This window comes from Gopherus flavomarginatus, chromosome 3 (genome assembly GCF_025201925.1).
Source record: "Gopherus flavomarginatus isolate rGopFla2 chromosome 3, rGopFla2.mat.asm, whole genome shotgun sequence".
Taxonomy (NCBI): domain Eukaryota; kingdom Metazoa; phylum Chordata; order Testudines; family Testudinidae; genus Gopherus; species Gopherus flavomarginatus.
In genome coordinates, this window is record NC_066619.1 from 5,492,189 (window position 1) to 5,506,031 (window position 13,843).

Below are 13,843 nucleotides of genomic sequence, written 5' to 3' on the forward strand. Positions count from 1 at the left end.
CTGGAGCCGGCCCTGGGTGCACAGTGCTTAAACTTTCTCAAGGGTTCTGATTTATTCTGTATGGAGACCCATATGTAACCACAGAGTGCCTGGCTGGTTCCTAATGTTCCTTGCCTTTTGCTTTCCTTTGGATTCTAGCACCACTGATCACACAAGAAATGTTTATTCCTCCAAGTCAAATGGAAAGGTGAATACACAAATCCTAGTGGGGTTTGATTTGACTTCAAAGTGGAAAACTGGATCCCCTAGCCAGCTACGCACTCAAAAAAATGCTCAGTGACTTTGGCCATAAGAGAATTTGTGACTTATCAGCTCTGCCTTCAGCAGCCAAAAACAAAATGACCATCCCTGACATTCTCCAGCCATTTGCTGAAGTTTTCCCCCCTAAAATATTAAGGAAGAACAGTTTCTTTTCTCTAAATAAACGACATTGCACGCCACCTTTCCATCCTGAACCATTGCTAACCAGCTGATGGCAGAGGAGCTGACTCAGCAAGAGTTCTATATTCCTGGTACACAACACTAATTTACAATTCCATAGCACTTTTCATTCCTCCAAACCACAGAGTACTTAATGAATGCTACATATGGAGTGCCATTAAAATGCAGCTACCAACCATGGCTTCAACGAATACAACACTTTTTGTTCTGCCAATGGCTGTTCACTACTGTTCACTGGGTAGAATGGGTTACTTGAAAACGGCTCTGTATTCTTGTTTAATATATATTCTTGCACTTAAACAAAGCAATGTTTACATGGTGTTGGTTAAGCAGAAGCTGAAAAATAACCATGAAAATATGACTGTGAAACAGCACACATTATTAGTCATTTCTCTTGCTTTACTGATTTTCTTAAAAAAATACAAAAACAACTTTGCTCTTTTATTGTTCTGCCCGTTACTAACATAACTCCCTCCCCCCCATGCTATTCATTACTCCCTGACATTTGGTTTGAAACGTTGTTCATAATAAAGTTGAGTTTAAAAAAATATCAGGAGAGTTGAAATCATTTCTCTTGCTAAGGCACAATACCCTGCTTCATCTGTGCAAATCATTCTGTAGAGATAACATGGTCCCAATCCTACCAGGAGCTGAGAGCACTCAGTTCCTACTGATGTTAGTGGGAGCTAAAGGCGTTCGGTGGCTTAGCACCTTGGGAGATAAGGCCCACAGACAAGAATTAATTATAGCTCTCACCTCTAACGTTCTAGCTCCTGCGCACGTAGCACTGCTAGCTATTGCATGGAATGCCAGACGCGCTCAACGGCAAGTGACCGCATTGCCCACGAGGGACTGCAACCCATAGGGAATATTAATACAGCTACTGGAGATTCAGCATTAGCTTAGATTTCTAGAGCAGAAGGTCCTCAGCAAAAAGTAGGCATAAACTCATTAGACCACCAAGACCGAGTGTCTAATATACCGCTGACCTTCAACGTGTGAGACACAAGACCAAAATAAGAAACAACAAAAATAGCAGAGGGGGTTGGAAATTATCAGTTAAATTTTGTTCATCTCTAACAACTTCCATTCCAGGCTCTCAAAGCACTTTGCAAACATTAAACATACAAGGTAAGGAAATACAACTCATGTTACAGTTGGCAAAGATGAAACAACTTGCCCAAGTTACCAGAAGGAGTCAGTGAAGCTGGGAATAGAGCCCAGCAGTTCTGGCTACTGCTCTTCTGTTCAAAACTCAGAATCTAATTTTTGTAATTATATTTTATTATTAAAATTCTCTGTATGCTCCCTTTCTCCATACCGTCCTTCTGGTGTCAGGAGAGGTCAAGGATTCGATTTTCAATAGGACCTGCAGCTGCTCAACACTTCTGACATACAGGGCATAAGTGACCTGATAAAAGCAAGAAGGGGAGGGATAGTCTGTGCAGGGATTTGATCTCAGAGCTCTCTGATTAATGCTTAGATCAGACTATGCTTCTTTATGTGAGCTAGGGTAACCTAGGAGAGTAAAAGCATAATGTAAAGCTCCACAGAAGCTCAGAGTATCTTAACCCCATACAGCAGGTTGGTATAAATGTTACATTTCTGCACAACCCTCGTTTTATTCTTGTTATAAGAGCAGCCCAGGTTTCTTTAAAAAATCCCCATTTTCCCCCATGAAAGTATTTATGCTTTGGAACAGAGAAACTGATGCACAGCTCTGAGTGCTGCCTGCATCTCCTTATACTCAGCGCATTTGCAGGCCTCTTCCAGCTTCAGCCAACGAAAAGCCTGATGCTCATCTGAGAGCTTGATCTCCGTGTTACAGTCGTTCATTTCTGCCAGCCAGTAGATGACAGTTTTGGGTTTGCTTCTGACAGTGTATTGCAGTTCCTTCTTAAACCCTTCAATGAGGGTGAACTGACTGGAATTGAGTCCAGCCTCTTCCTGTGTCTCCCGCAGTGCTGTCTGCAGGTCATCTTCACCTGGATCCACATGGCCTGCCCAGGGAGGAGAGAAAAATAAGTCTCTGAGAAGAAAACTGGCTGTTTGGATTGTGTTCGTTCAATTGGCAATAGAGAAAACACATACGCAGTATCTGATTTGCTGTGAAGAACAGCTCATGTGTCCTGTTGTTTAGACCCATTTGCATTCAAGATTGGAGAACACACATTGCATTTCAAACCTATTTATGTCCATCTCAAGGGTTTAGGATTAGGGTTCATCCCACGTATGCTGACACTGCCAATCAGCACCCAGTGCCCTATACGTGCCAGAAATCTGGTCCCAGTTATTCTCCTCCTTTCCGGTTCTGTGTTCCTATTGGAGCCCTGCACACCTGCAAAGCCCCAGATGAAGAGACTATATTTCTGACTAAGGAGAACAGGATTAATTAATGCTGTGCCTTAAGTGGCTTAGGGCCTGACTGTGCACTTTTTAATCAAGCAAGCAAGCCCATCAAAGTCAGTGGGATGTCCCACATGAATACAAACTACTCAACAAAAGGGATGCATAAGCAGGCCCCCAGGAACCAGAATGAGGAAGTCAACAAGCCTGATGCTCATGAAGGGCAGCACGAAGCACTTGATCATCAGTTTTCATCATTGTTTTATATCCAAACACGAAAACTGCTGAGTAGTAAATCACAGAATATCAGGGTTGGAAGGGACCTCAAGAGGTCATCTAGTCCAACCCCCTGCTCAAAGCAGGACCAACCCCCAACTAAATCATCCCAGCCAGGGCTTGGTCAAGCCTGACCTTAAAAACCTCTAAGGAACCTCTCTAGGTAACCCATTCTAGTGCTTCACCACCCTCCTAGTGAAAAAGTTTTCCTAATATCCAACCTAAACCTCCCCACCGCAACTTGAGACCATTACTCCTTGTTCTGTCATCCTCTACCACTGAGAACAGCCTAGGTTCATCCTCTTTGGAACCCCCCTTCAGGTAGTTGAAAGCAGCTATCACATCCCCCCCCCACTCTTCTCTTCTGCAGACTAAATAAATAAAACTTGGCTTCCCGTCCTGCCCAGGGCATTTAAGCAGTCAGCCACCAAGGCTGCATCAGAGACTGGCAAAAAGGAGACTGATGAAGGAAGAAGTCTGCTATATCATCTTATGAGATGTCACAAGCCACGCTGATCTGGACAAGGTCAATACTTGGGTGAAAGACCTCTAAGGAACACTGGTTTCATGGGTCAGTAGGACATGCTATTTCCTCTGAATCAGTAGTGAACCATTGGCCTGCTAGGGCACTGTGCGTAGGAAGTGCCATCTTTCATCCAAAATATAAAAGGGAGGTTCCTGATCATTAACAACCCCCTGGCATTTTTAATAAGAGAAAGGTGCTAGTCCGTGTCCTGGATCCAACATTGGTAGATTATGCCTATCTACATTTCCCCAGGCAGTTTGAATCAGATTTGGCATTCTTCTTCACTTCTTGTCCCAACATTTTTTGTGAGTTGATACAAAATAATTATTATTTTGTGGGAGGTTTAGGTTGGATATTAGGAAAACCTTCTTCACTAGGAGGGTGGTGAAGCACAGGGATGGGTCACCTAGGGAGGTGGTGGAATCTCCTTCCTTAGAGGTTTTTAAGGCCCGGCTTGACAAAGCCTGGCTGGGATGATTTAGTTGGGGATTGGTCCTGCTTTGAGCAGGGGGTTGGACTAGATCCCTCCTGAGGTCCCTTCCAACCCTGATATTCTATGATTCTATGATTATTAGTGTAGCTCTGCACTGTTAAGGAGGAGTTGTGGTTCACCTCCCCTACATGTGGCTGCGTTTCAGTGGTGAATCAAGAGATTATGAAAACTATCCACACACACACAATTAGTAATGTTTCTGAAGTGGTTGGGATGGAAGCTGCTGGGTAGCTGTATGACTAATATCAAATTAAAGAGACCAATATCGCTGCAATGGGATGACAGTACTGTGGCATGCAGCAGCTTGGAGTAAAGTTATTTCTCTTTCCCTCTCCAAGCCGTCCCTCTAGCCAGCCATGTTACTATTCTAGTTCTCTCCATTCACTCTGGATTCCTCAGGATCACTATTACCATTTCAAGCAGGGATAAATATATCATTCCCAAGTTGTTTTTACTTTCCCTGAGAAAAGCCAGATTTAGTTTTCTCATGAAAATTCTAGACAGGGATATAAATAGAACAAACCAGGCAAAGGCTCAGAAAAGCACATGCAACTGGGAGTCAAAGTAACTTTCAGAAGGAAAACAATATAAAGGGCTCAGTTCATTCATGGTGTAACTCGATCGGTTTCAATAGAGGGCTGTAATGGGATGTGCAGCCTCCCAGCCACCTATAGAGGGAAAGACTTATTTTATACCGCTATTCATAACTGCAAGTCCAGGATCAGCAAGGGCTCAAACAGGCTCCTAGTAGTGGGCATTAACTTGATAATCTGATGGCAGACATCCTCCAGAAAGACAGAGGTTGACGTACCAGCTTCTCTAATCATTCCCCTCTCCCTATCAGCACGACCTCAATTTTATTTAAGTTGAAACACTGTCTTATATAAATTTGTTGAAGCCTAGATACCATGCTAATGGGCATGTCAGTAAGCCAGATGCTCTTTATCCACCCTTCTTAAGTACCAGGGGCATATCGGCAATGACACCAACCACCCCAGCTAAGGCAACAGAGGACGGTTATGGTGAAAGTAATGGTAAGATCCCTGTGGCATTACCAGGAGTGAACATGCCTTTAGATCTGCTATAGAGACAGCTATAGGTTTTTTTGGTCCATACCTGATGATGGGAAAACACAAAGACCCAGATCCTTAAAGGGAAATCAGTGAAAGTTAGGAGCCTAATACCTTTGAGAATCTGGGCAAAAGTGCCTGTTTTGATCCCCCACCCCCCATCTGCAGCCTTCAGTGTGACTTATCACAGGGTGTTGTGCACAACACCTGCAGAGCCCAGAACTGCCCTCAAGTGGCTCTGCTCTTTTTCCCCTGAGAGCACCAGAGACACGAGAGGGGTCACTCTGCCTATGTCCCAAGATCTCTGCCATGTGTACTACAAGGTTCAGCACTCCTACCCCTCCCATTAGGTACGCATGCAAGGCGGCTATGGGGGATGTGGTATCGAAAGCATCACCTCCATGCAGTCCTGCGGTAGCATGAGGGTGAGCTTCAGATGGTACAACATGCAGTAGCCTGAGCAAGAAAGCCCAATGAGAGTACATGACACTGGGGCTCCCTGCTCTCCAATGACTCCTCATCTGAAACCTGACCCATTTCAAGGGTTAGGCTGTCATGCTATTAGGCTGTGGGAGGTCAGTTAGCTCTACATCTCTCTTTTCATTAGGTTCAGGCATCAGTGTCAGTTTTCTAAGTATTTAGCTGAATTTGGGACTCACATCAAAGGAGAGGTAGTGGATGCTGGTAGGCTAAGGGAAGCATCCGGAGACGATGAAGCAGAGCTCTGCCCGCCTTTTGGTATTTGGAAGTACAAAGTGATACTATGGGGCTTGGGGCTGAATAAATTACTTTTAACAGATCAAAAAACAGTTGTGGCTCAAAGTGGCTTTTCCACCCATGTGCTCTTGGCAAGATGGTTATGACTTTTTCTTTCAAATCTGGACCTTGCCACGTTTATCCATGACTTCATCACCTTCAGATTTTATCAATACCAATGTGCTCTAGTTATGCCTGAAGCCCACTCAGCAACTGCAGATACTGCAGAACGCAATGGCTCCTTCACTTAGTATTCCAGGATCTGCAATGGGTACCAGTTTGTTTCCAGATAAAAATCAAAGGTTGCCATAATGGTATGGACCTAAAAAGTCCTAAATGGCGTACCTCCTGGCTATCTGAGGTGCCTCTATATCCCTTTGGGATACTGTGGCAGCTAGGATCAGCTGGAACACTTGAGACTAGCGTCAGGACTTTCTTGACGAGGAACGCTCAGTCACGGAACTCTCTTTACGCCGTGGATGGTCACAGTCCAGATTTGCTGGCTTTCCGGCACACTGCAAATTCTACTTACCCATGTTTTTGGCTCAGAGGCTACGGGGAGAGCTTTGCCTACCTTTTTCTTTGTATGGGGCAGAGTTGCACTGAGCTTATGCTACAGGATTGTTTTGGTTAGTGCACTGTACAAAATAAATATTTATCTAGGTGTGATCAGCATGTGCGACATTGTGTCTGGGATATCCAGGAACTATCAAGATGAGTTGAGGAAGTGGGGGAAGAGAGACTAAATCTGAAAGTTAAAAGTGATTTCTGCGTTGAATGCTCCCCACTGCCAGAGTCTGAGGGAGATTCAACTAAATGCCTTCTCTGCCATTCACCGTGAGTGATGAGTAAGACTGCGATTTAGTCACAGAGGTCAGGGCACCCATGGATTCCGTGACCTCTGTGATTTTTTTGGCTTCAACTGTCAGCAGTTGAAGCCAGGCTGGAGCCGGGACTATGCACCCCTGCCCTGCAGCTGTGGCTAGATCTGGGGCCGTGAGCTCCTGCCCCCAGCTTGCAGCTGGGGCTGGAGTTGGGGCTATGTGCCTCTGCCCTGTGGCTTGCAGAAGGGGCTGCGCCCCCATGCACCAAGGCCAGGGCTGCAGTGAGGGTCATGTGCCCCCTTCCTCCCCCACCCTGGCTGGGGCTGAAGCTGGGACTGTATTCCTCTGCCCTGCAACTGTGGCCAGCTCTGGAGTGGGGGCTGTACGTCCCCGATGTGACTGCAACTGCTGGAGCATGGGCTGTGTCCCAGCTATGGCAGGGGGGCTTGGCAGTTTTCCCTCACACCCCCCAACAGGACTCCAGCTGTCATTCCTCCCCCCGACCGAGCCCTGCCCCCCGGTTATTTTTAGTGACAGCACAAACAGGTTATGGGCTCCTGTGAAATGTTGTTTATTGCCTGTGACCTGTCCATGGCAAAAATCTTCACCTTAGTGATGAGCCTCTGTGCTACATCCCAGGGCACTGCCAGTGCCTGCCTCCCATTCAGTTATGCACATTCTACTTGCCATACAGCCTGGGCTAATGCAAACCCAAGTCTGGCCACTGCCCAAGCTTCAATGCAGGATCAGGTGCATGCAGCTGAATAAACTGTGAGGGACACAGCTCTGGTGCTAATACAGTTAATTGTCCCAATTGCCAAAAAAGACTGGAAGCCATTAGACTATTTGCCCTTAGAGGTCTTTACATTCTACAATGTCTCTGGTTCTTGGTACAAGGAACATTAGTGCTGATCTCTGCTAGCGTTATCGGAACGAACATCACCTTTTGGCGGGGTCCAGTGATGCGTGCCATAGGATGTCTGCAGGAGAAGGTACTCGATGTTGTCACCGACTTTAGAAGGGGATCCTGCCTGTAGCCTCCTGTAGATTATCAAGCCACATGCTCTTAGAGCCATAGCCCTTCTACTACCTGTAATGAGAGCAAATACGACCGCAGAGGATGAAACATTACAAACAGAAATAACAGCTCTGTAATGCAGCATCTACGGAGGCAACTGCACTCGAAGTGAAGTATAGGATGGGTAAAGCCCTTACTGAACCAGAAGTGAGGGGGAGAGAGCTGATTTGCTACACAATCACCCAGGCAGACAGTGCTGGGGAAGACTTCCTTTCTCTGCAGGATTCTGGATAAGGAAGCCCTCTGTAAAACTCCTGTCTCCATCTCAGCTACAGTCATAATTTTAGGACTGGTCATCTAGGGGAAGCTAGGCCTGTTATAAGAAATTGGGAGTACTCTGGATGGGTAAATGCACTGATATAGTATAGAAAGGTGTGTTTTGCTTGTTGGGGTTTTTTTCTGATTTAAAATATATTTTTGTTATTACTTTTTGTTAAACTCCTCTGAACTGGCCCCTGGTGATTTGTTTGGACAACCTTGCTATGGCGCTCTGCTAGAGTTCAGATGGACACCCCAAACTTTTCCATGATATTTATCTCCAGCATGCATGAAGACATGCACATAACAATGTCAGTAGTTATAGTTACACCTCTGCTTATCAGGGTGAGAGCATATTCTCTTTCCTTTGCCTTGAAACCACCATGTCACGAACGACACAAAACCTGACACAAAAATCAAACAAGCTCAACTGGTTCCAGCTGTTTGAGCATGAAACCTTAGCAGTTGTTAACTACAAACCGCAAAGAATACTGGAAGAGAAGAGAATAAAACAAAGGGAAATCAATGATAAATATTCCGTTTCTAAGTCTTCTATCCTCAGAGACTGCTTACACCTTAAAACTCATGGGAAGTAGCACAGTATTAGACAAGCTATTTTCCAGATGTGATACAGCTTGCACGGGGCTGGCCAGCAAGTCCATGATAGAAGTGAAAAGGGGAAGTCCAGTGGCCCAGGACCCCTGTTTCCATGGCTCTACCTACTAGGTTGTAATGTAAAAAGGCATAGTTGTATACAGAGGTGATACTGTTACCTCCATTTTACAGATGGAAAAATTAAGGCACAGAGAGGGGAAGTGACTTGTCCAGGAAGCTGTGGCAGTCCAAGGTTAGTATCAAGCTGTCCTGACTAACCAGCAGCAAGGCTGCTCCCCCACTGTTTAGTTGCTGTCAATATGCTGCAAGCTATGCCACTATTTCCACCCATTGGTAAGGCACCTGTGGCAGGAGGGTAAGCAGCAAAGCTCTGAGATTTGTATGTATCCATTCTGGAGGAGCTGAAATCATTAGGAGTGATTCTACCTGCTCTTCAGGTCTGTAGCAATGCAAACCAATTATGTAAGATATTAGCACTATCTCCTATACATGCCTGGAAATTCCAAGCTTCAAGAGTATGGAAGCTAGACACGGGAATAACCTCCACTCTGAAGCCTGTCAACAATTCTCAGTTGCAAAGCACATCTGTGTCCAAGCAAACACGTCCAGCAGTGAGTTGTGCCTAGATAGCAGACACCAGCCCTGCTGGAAACAGGTGAAACCAGGACTAGTCCAGGTGTGTATTAACCTGCAAACATGTCCCCCACCACCAGCTGGTTCATTCTAAATATCTACTCAGGATCTTAGCTCTTTGCACCCTATGTACATATTCATAGCTTTTAAGGCCAGAAGGAACCACTATATCATCTAGTGAGTCTGACCTCCTGTATAACACTGGCCAGATAATCTCACCCAGCCATTTCTCCATCAAGCACACGTGGTTCTCAAGTCCCCTCACCAAACTTTTCAATGACAATTTAATACTAGGTCTCTTCAACCTCCCTCTCATTCCTGTATTTCTCATAGAGCCAAGAAAAAGCAGTCAGCACATGAAGCGAATAATACTTGGCATTTCAAGAGTTTATCACCTACAGATATTAATTGATCTTCCAACCCTCCATGAGCAGGGCCCTATCAAATTCACTGCCATGAAAAATGCATCATGGACCATGAAATCTGGTCTTTTGTGTGCTTTTACCTTATATTACACAGATTCATGGGGGACCAACATTTCTCAAATTGGGAGTCCTGACCAAAAGGGAGTTGTGAGGGGTTACAAAGTTATTTGGGGGAGGTGAGGGGTCACACCGCCTTCAGAGCTGGGCGGCCGAAGATCAGTGGCTGTTGGTGGAACACCCATCTCTGAAGGCAGAGCCCTGCCAGCGGCAGCATAGAACTAAGAGTGGCAATACCATACCATGCCACTCTTACTTCTGCACTGCTGCCTCCAGTGTTGGACGGCAAGAGAGTGGCGACTGCTGACCAAGGGCCCAGCTCTGAAAGCAGCAGTGCTACCACACTATTCTTACTTCTGTGCTGCTGCTGGCGGCGTCTCTGCCTTCAGAGCTGGGCCCCTGGCCACCAGCTGCCACTCTCCGGCTGCCCAGCTCTGAATGCAGCAGCAGTGCAGAAGTAAGGGTAGCAGTACCGCAACCCTCCCTACAATAACCTTTCGACCCTCCCCCCAACTCCTTTTTAGGTCAGAACTCCGACAATTACAGCACTGTGAAATTTCAGATTTAAAATATCTAAAATCATAAAATTTACAATTTTTAAAATCCTATGACCATGAAATCAACCAAACTGGACCATGAATTTGGTAGGGCCCCATCCATGAGGTAGGTAAGTGCTTTGATTCCTGTTTAACAAAGCACAGTAGAGAGACATCACTCTTTCTGGTGGAGCTGGCTGTATCATTTGTGGGTCCCCAAAAACCCACAGGAGAATTAGGCAGGGAGCAGCCTCACCCTCTGCTACCACCAACTGCCAGCTGGCTCCTAGTATGCTGTGTTCTAACTTGGACCAAGGAGGTTATAGTGCTTGTTGGAGACACAGAGTTCAAGGCCACTTGGGTTGAGGCAGGGTATGAAACAGTGAGACATTTAGGTAGAGGTGGAGCAGCACACACTGAGAAGTGGCTTGGCCTACTTGGCCAGGCCGCTCCATTCAGGGAGGAATAGCATACATGGGGAAGAGAAGGAGGAGCTGGCCTGCTGGAGGTTGAGTAGCAGATGCAGAAGGAAGAGGAGATCCAGGTTGTGCAGATCAAAGCAGAGTAATAATATCTACCCCTTCTAAAGTGCTTTAACTAGCGCCAAGGTCAGCCAGGTCAGTGGCAGAGCTGGGAAGAGAACTCAGTCAACGTGATCTTATTGTAATTCTTGTATTATGTGTCGTGTTTTTTTAAGCCACGTGGAAACGTGAGACCCTCCATTTTCATTTAAAACTAAAAAATAAGTGTCTAATCCTCACAGTGGTGCAAAGCTTGAAAACATGACCCCTAGAGGCACAAATCCCAGGAGGCAAGTAAAAAGAACCCCAGATGTGTTGTGTTGTTAGAAATCTTGTTATGATTTTCAATCCCATAATTTTCTGGGGCCTGACTCGATTTTTGAAAACGTGGAGCTGCAATGCTAGTGTAAAAGCTGGCTGACCCCCCCATTAATAGATTACAAGCGGCCAGTGGGGGGAAGGGGGAGTGAGTACTGCTCATGGAAACAGTAGCCTGAACTTTTGCACTTTCTCTTTTCCTCTGCCTCAAAGCAGGATGATCCTGCTCCAAACCAGTCAGTACTACCCAGATAACAGGAGCATGAGATTTTACACTTACCAATCAAGTATTAACACGCAAGGGTCTTTGTCTGAAAGTGTATAAAAGCTTTGTAAAATGTGTGTAAGACAGAGTCTTTTGTACCAAGGTACAGGCTCTCCTTTTTTCTGCAGAATAAAGCATTTTTCCTTATCCCTGTCAGGCTGTTAATTGGCTCTCAGCTAGGCAGACCCGATATTTCAGTAACACTAGTAATGCATGGGGGTAGTAGGATGGGATGGGGTCTGTAACTCCTCGGTGAGGGCAAAGCAGCACATGCTGGGAAGAGGAGGGGTCTGGGTCGAGAGAGCAGCGCATGCACACTCGGAAACAAGGCGTGTGTGCGCCCTTCAGGCTGAACCAGGGCAGCGCACTGTGCAAAGCATGTGCCGGAGAATCTGCCGTGGAGGTGGGACAGTAAACTGGGAATCGAGGGGCTGGGTCCGCCCACTCCCACAACAGTGTTAGCTCCCTCTCTCTCCCCCCCAATCAACCCCAAGGCCCCCCTCTCTCCCCCCCACTGTCCCAATCACTCCCAGGGCCCCCCTCTCCCCTAATCAACCCCAAGGCCCCCCTCTCTCCCCTCCACTATCCCAATCACTCCCAGGGCCCCCCTCTCCCCTAATCAACCCCAGGGCCCCTCCTCTCTCCCCCCAATCAACCCCAAGGCCCCCCTCTCTCCCCCCCACTGTCCCAATCAACCCCAGGGCCCCCCTCTCCCCTAATCAACCCCAGGGCCCCTCCTCTCCCCCCCCAATCAACCCCAGGGCCCCCTCTCTCTCCCCCCCAATCAACCCCAAGGCCCCCCCCTCTCTCCCCCCCACTGTCCCAATCACTCCCAGGGCCCCCCCTCCCGTAATCAACCCCAAGGCTCCTCTCCCCCCCCAATCAGCCCCAGGGCCCCCCCCCCCAGTTACTCGCAGGGGTTCCTCTCGCCTAGCCGAGCCTGCCCTACCCCACTCCCGTCTCACCGGGCTGCCAGCTCCTGCTCTTCCGGGACAAAAGGAATCAGCGCTAAGGGGCGGGGCTGATACACACTGACACCAGCCTCCGCCAATCACACATGCAGAGAAGAGCCAATGGGCGGCTCGCTTTGGGACGCTCTGGATGGGATTTGGCAGCTCGGGCGGTCCGTCACACATCTCTAGCTTTCGATTGGTCAGCGGGGAAAACTCCGCCCCTTCCTTTGCGTCCCATTCGCTTGTTCCGGGCCCGGGCGGCGCCAGTCTGGGCGCGAGCGTTCGAACCGGGCAGGCGGCGTTGCTATGGGGACGCGGCCTAGTCGCGGCTGCCAGAGCCTGTGCGGGGCGGGAGTCACGAGTCAGCCGGGCTCTAGCCCCGGGAGGGGAGGGCGGGCGCGCTGCTTCTCGCAGGTAAGTAGCACGGGGGTTCATGGGGTCAGAGCGCAGCGGGGTCAGAGGGCGAGGGCACCCCAAGTGGGGGGCAGGTTAGGGTGCAGATGCCAAAGAGACGATGGGCCCAGTGGGCCCTGACCTGTCCTGGTCTTGGGCGTTACCATGGAGACAGCGGGAGGCGGGGGGCGCTGCCCATCCTCCACCCGAGCATGACGCAAACAAGCAGGTCAGGTGCGGCCCCTTCTCTGGAGAGCCCTGGCCATGGAGATGGTGGGTCCGGATGCCAGGCATGTCCTGGGTCCCCCTGAGCCGGTGAATGTCACCAGCGGGTCCCACTCTGCCCCAGAGACCAGGCGGCCCAGATCTGCCCCTGCCCTCGCCCAGAACGGATGATGCCGTGGAGACCAGGAGGTGCTGCCCCATCTCAGAGAGACACAGAGTCCAAGGCCAGCAGCAGCAGCAACCACCAGATCAGCCTGTCTGACCCCTGCTTAGCACAGGCCACCCAGCTCCCGGCACTCGAAGGATTATAGCATACAGAAAACCAGAGTAGAGGAGGGACTGAGGCACAATAGCAGGGACATGATGAAGTGAGATACGCTCAGATACTCCCGGCAAGTGCCTGCACCTACATGCTGCAGAGGAAGATTTGTGGGGGGGTGGGGGGAACCCCAGGTCACTGCCAGTCAGACCTGGAGGAAAATTGCCTCCCAACGTATGATCAGTTAGCACTGATCTGAGCACTGCCAAAAAGGTGACGAGTCCCATCACGCGTTGCCTCATTCTCATGTGAACATTGGTGCCTTATTTCACTGTGGATATTGCCTTGTGGAGACAGGATCTGAGCCTCACCACAGAGATGGTGGGTACCAGTGGGCACTGCCCCATCTCAGTCTGAGCTTTGCCAGGGAGGTGATAAGTCCTAGTGGATGCTCCCCATTGTCTGATTCAGTTTGAGTGTCACGAAGGATGTGACTACTGGACCCAGCTTGGAATGCTCTGCCTTGATCCTCTTGGTTACCCTGACATTGTATTGTGGCTCCTGCAATCTCCTGT

At 48.3% G+C, this 13,843-nt stretch overlaps 1 protein-coding gene across 1 annotated transcript; it reads right to left on the bottom strand.

Moving 5' to 3' along the window:
- Positions 1 to 819: 819 nt before the first annotated feature.
- On the bottom strand, positions 820 to 12,462 carry NUDT2 (nudix hydrolase 2). Its single transcript, XM_050943736.1, has 3 exons — positions 12,404 to 12,462; positions 7,676 to 7,822; positions 820 to 2,441 (listed from the first exon to the last, which is right to left on the bottom strand). The coding sequence occupies exons 2-3, from the start codon at positions 7,806 to 7,808 to the stop codon at positions 2,128 to 2,130; spliced, it is 447 nt and encodes a 148-aa protein (XP_050799693.1). The 5' UTR covers positions 7,809 to 7,822; positions 12,404 to 12,462; the 3' UTR covers positions 820 to 2,127.
- Positions 12,463 to 13,843: the final 1,381 nt, after the last annotated feature.

Excerpts from the sequence above, each read along its gene's own strand:
- NUDT2 (XM_050943736.1), bottom strand. The coding sequence starts at position 7,808 with ATGGCTCTAAGAGCATGTGGCTTGATAATCTACAGGAGGCTACAGGCA. Across the intron at positions 2,442-7,675 it reads TCACTGGACCCCGCCAAAAG|GCCATGTGGATCCAGGTGAA; the intron begins GTGATGTTCGTT and ends CTCCCTGGGCAG.